The sequence below is a fragment of the Prunus dulcis genome, chromosome 4 (genome assembly GCF_902201215.1).
Source record: "Prunus dulcis chromosome 4, ALMONDv2, whole genome shotgun sequence".
NCBI classification, from domain to species: domain Eukaryota; kingdom Viridiplantae; phylum Streptophyta; class Magnoliopsida; order Rosales; family Rosaceae; genus Prunus; species Prunus dulcis.
Genome location: NC_047653.1, coordinates 14,585,454 through 14,587,494, shown reverse-complemented (window position 1 = coordinate 14,587,494; position 2,041 = coordinate 14,585,454). Strand labels below are relative to the sequence as shown.

At 37.5% G+C, this 2,041-nt stretch overlaps 1 protein-coding gene across 2 annotated transcripts; it reads right to left on the bottom strand.

The window, feature by feature from the left end:
- Positions 1–444: 444 nt before the first annotated feature.
- On the bottom strand, positions 445–1,403 carry LOC117625005 (cold and drought-regulated protein CORA-like). Of its 2 annotated transcripts, XM_034356558.1 has the most exons (3): positions 1,246–1,403; positions 842–970; positions 445–745 (listed from the first exon to the last, which is right to left on the bottom strand). In XM_034356558.1, the coding sequence occupies exons 1-3, from the start codon at positions 1,328–1,330 to the stop codon at positions 675–677; spliced, it is 285 nt and encodes a 94-aa protein (XP_034212449.1). In that variant the 5' UTR covers positions 1,331–1,403; the 3' UTR covers positions 445–674. The 2 variants fall into 2 exon arrangements, with proteins under 2 accessions (XP_034212449.1, XP_034212448.1); XM_034356557.1 differs by having other exon boundaries at positions 445–970.
- Positions 1,404–2,041: the final 638 nt, after the last annotated feature.

The following is a 2,041-nucleotide window of genomic DNA, read 5'->3' as shown; positions in this document are numbered from 1 at the left end:
GTTCTTGATAATGTTCTTCTCTATAGCTTACGTTCATCCATATATATTATTTCTTTATCTACAAACTCGATGACGGCTGATTTTTTTTGAAATCATGTTTTTTGACATGATTAAAATTGCCGAGACTATCTCACCTAAATTAAAAACTGTATGCTTATGGGTCCACCAATGAATGCACAATTCATTAAATTTGGTACCCAAAACAAATGAATCATACATGAACTCCATTAATATTAGCAAAAAGTTTGGCTCCACAAAACTGAGGAGCAAAAAGTTTGGCTCCACAAAACAAATAGAGTTTTGACACTTGGCAAATTCCTTTAATTTTTGTTCATTTGAATTCTTTTAACCTCTTTTTATTTCTATTTTTTTGAAGTTTAACTAGTGCCAAAATCTCATTTGTTGTGAGAATGTGCTCCCCCTCAATTTTAAGGAGCCAAGCCATACTAAACATTTTTGACATAATATGTATTGAGAAAGTTACATCACATTTTATCACATAACAAGAGAACACATTCCAATGCGTACATTACAGAGAACATGAGAACATGAGAACAAGCTTAGGACAGTATATGATTGAGAGTTCATATAGATTACTCAACCAAACAACTTTATTTCGTACTGCTACCCTTACAACACACCTGCAACGTAAGTCACAGAAACTAACAGGTTATCTAATTCTCGATTTCAGTCTCAGCAGCACCAGGCCCCCCTTTGCCGTGGTGGCCGTGGCCATATCCACCATGTCCGTGGCCATACCCTCTATGTCCGTGGCCATGACCTCCATGTTCATGTTCGTGGCCATGACCTCCATGTTCATGTTCGTGGCCATGACCTCCATGTCCGTGGCCATACCCTCCATGTCCGTGGCCATGACCTCCATGTTCATGTTCGTGGCCATGACCTCCATGTCCGTGGCCATGACCTCCAAGTCCGCGGCCATCACCGTTGACCATACTCTCCTCTGACTCTGAGAGAACAACCAAAAACTTTATATATAAAGCAAAAACAATATACATGACTTATAACAATCATAGATCGGTTTGTATTTAATAAGGTGCAAATTAAGCCATGCGAGTGCAACAACTACTAACCCTACATGCAGAAAAAGAGTTCGAAGCATAATCATTTTCACGACCAGCGCACCTTGTTAAAATGTGCATAAATTCACAAATCGTTACTGGAAAGAAAGATACAATTACTAATTTAATATTTATGATTTAGTTAAGAAAGTGAGAAACTCACGAGTTGGAATAGCTGAGACCTCATAGGAGATGAGGAGAACAGCAAAGACAAGACCAAGAAGAAGAAAAGCCTTTGAGGATGCCATGTTTTGCTTAACAACAAGCACGATAATGTATATATGAAAGCATGCAAGAGATGATTGCTGAGTGAGTATAATATGGCTTGGTTCTTCCTATTTATAGACCCGCCTGAGATATCAGTGGGGTTGGAAAGATAAGGAGAGAGAAGAATTTGTGACTCTTGTGGTGATTAAAGGCTAAATAGCGCCAAATTCAACCCCTACTTTGATGGTAGGGGTTGATGGGACTACGTATTACGTAAGCTTTTATTAGAGGCGGGACGGGGACGGCAAAAGATTTTATTAATGGGGTGAAACTTAAGCTGCTGATTCATCATTCAGGTCACAATCTTGTAGAGTGATCTTGAGAGTTCTTTAACTGTCAGTTTTCATTCCTAATTTAGCATTTTTAGATTTTCACAAAAGGTGTGGTGTGTATATAAATATTGTGAGAAGGAAACTGATATGGCTTTAGTTGAGGAATTTCTCAAATAAGCTTATTTGAAGGACACCCATAGGAGACTCACCATGCATCCAATACCATCTAGTTTTTAGATATTTCTTCAAAGATCATCTCTGTGACAATCACTTGGATCCGAAACCATTTGATCATTCAATTAGATAGTTTTTATTATAGTCTTTTCTTGAACTACCGTGTTTGTCTATTTTGTTGATTTCATCCTACCACAATAATAATCTAAAAACGAGGGTAGTTTTTATATATAAGTTTTTTCAAAC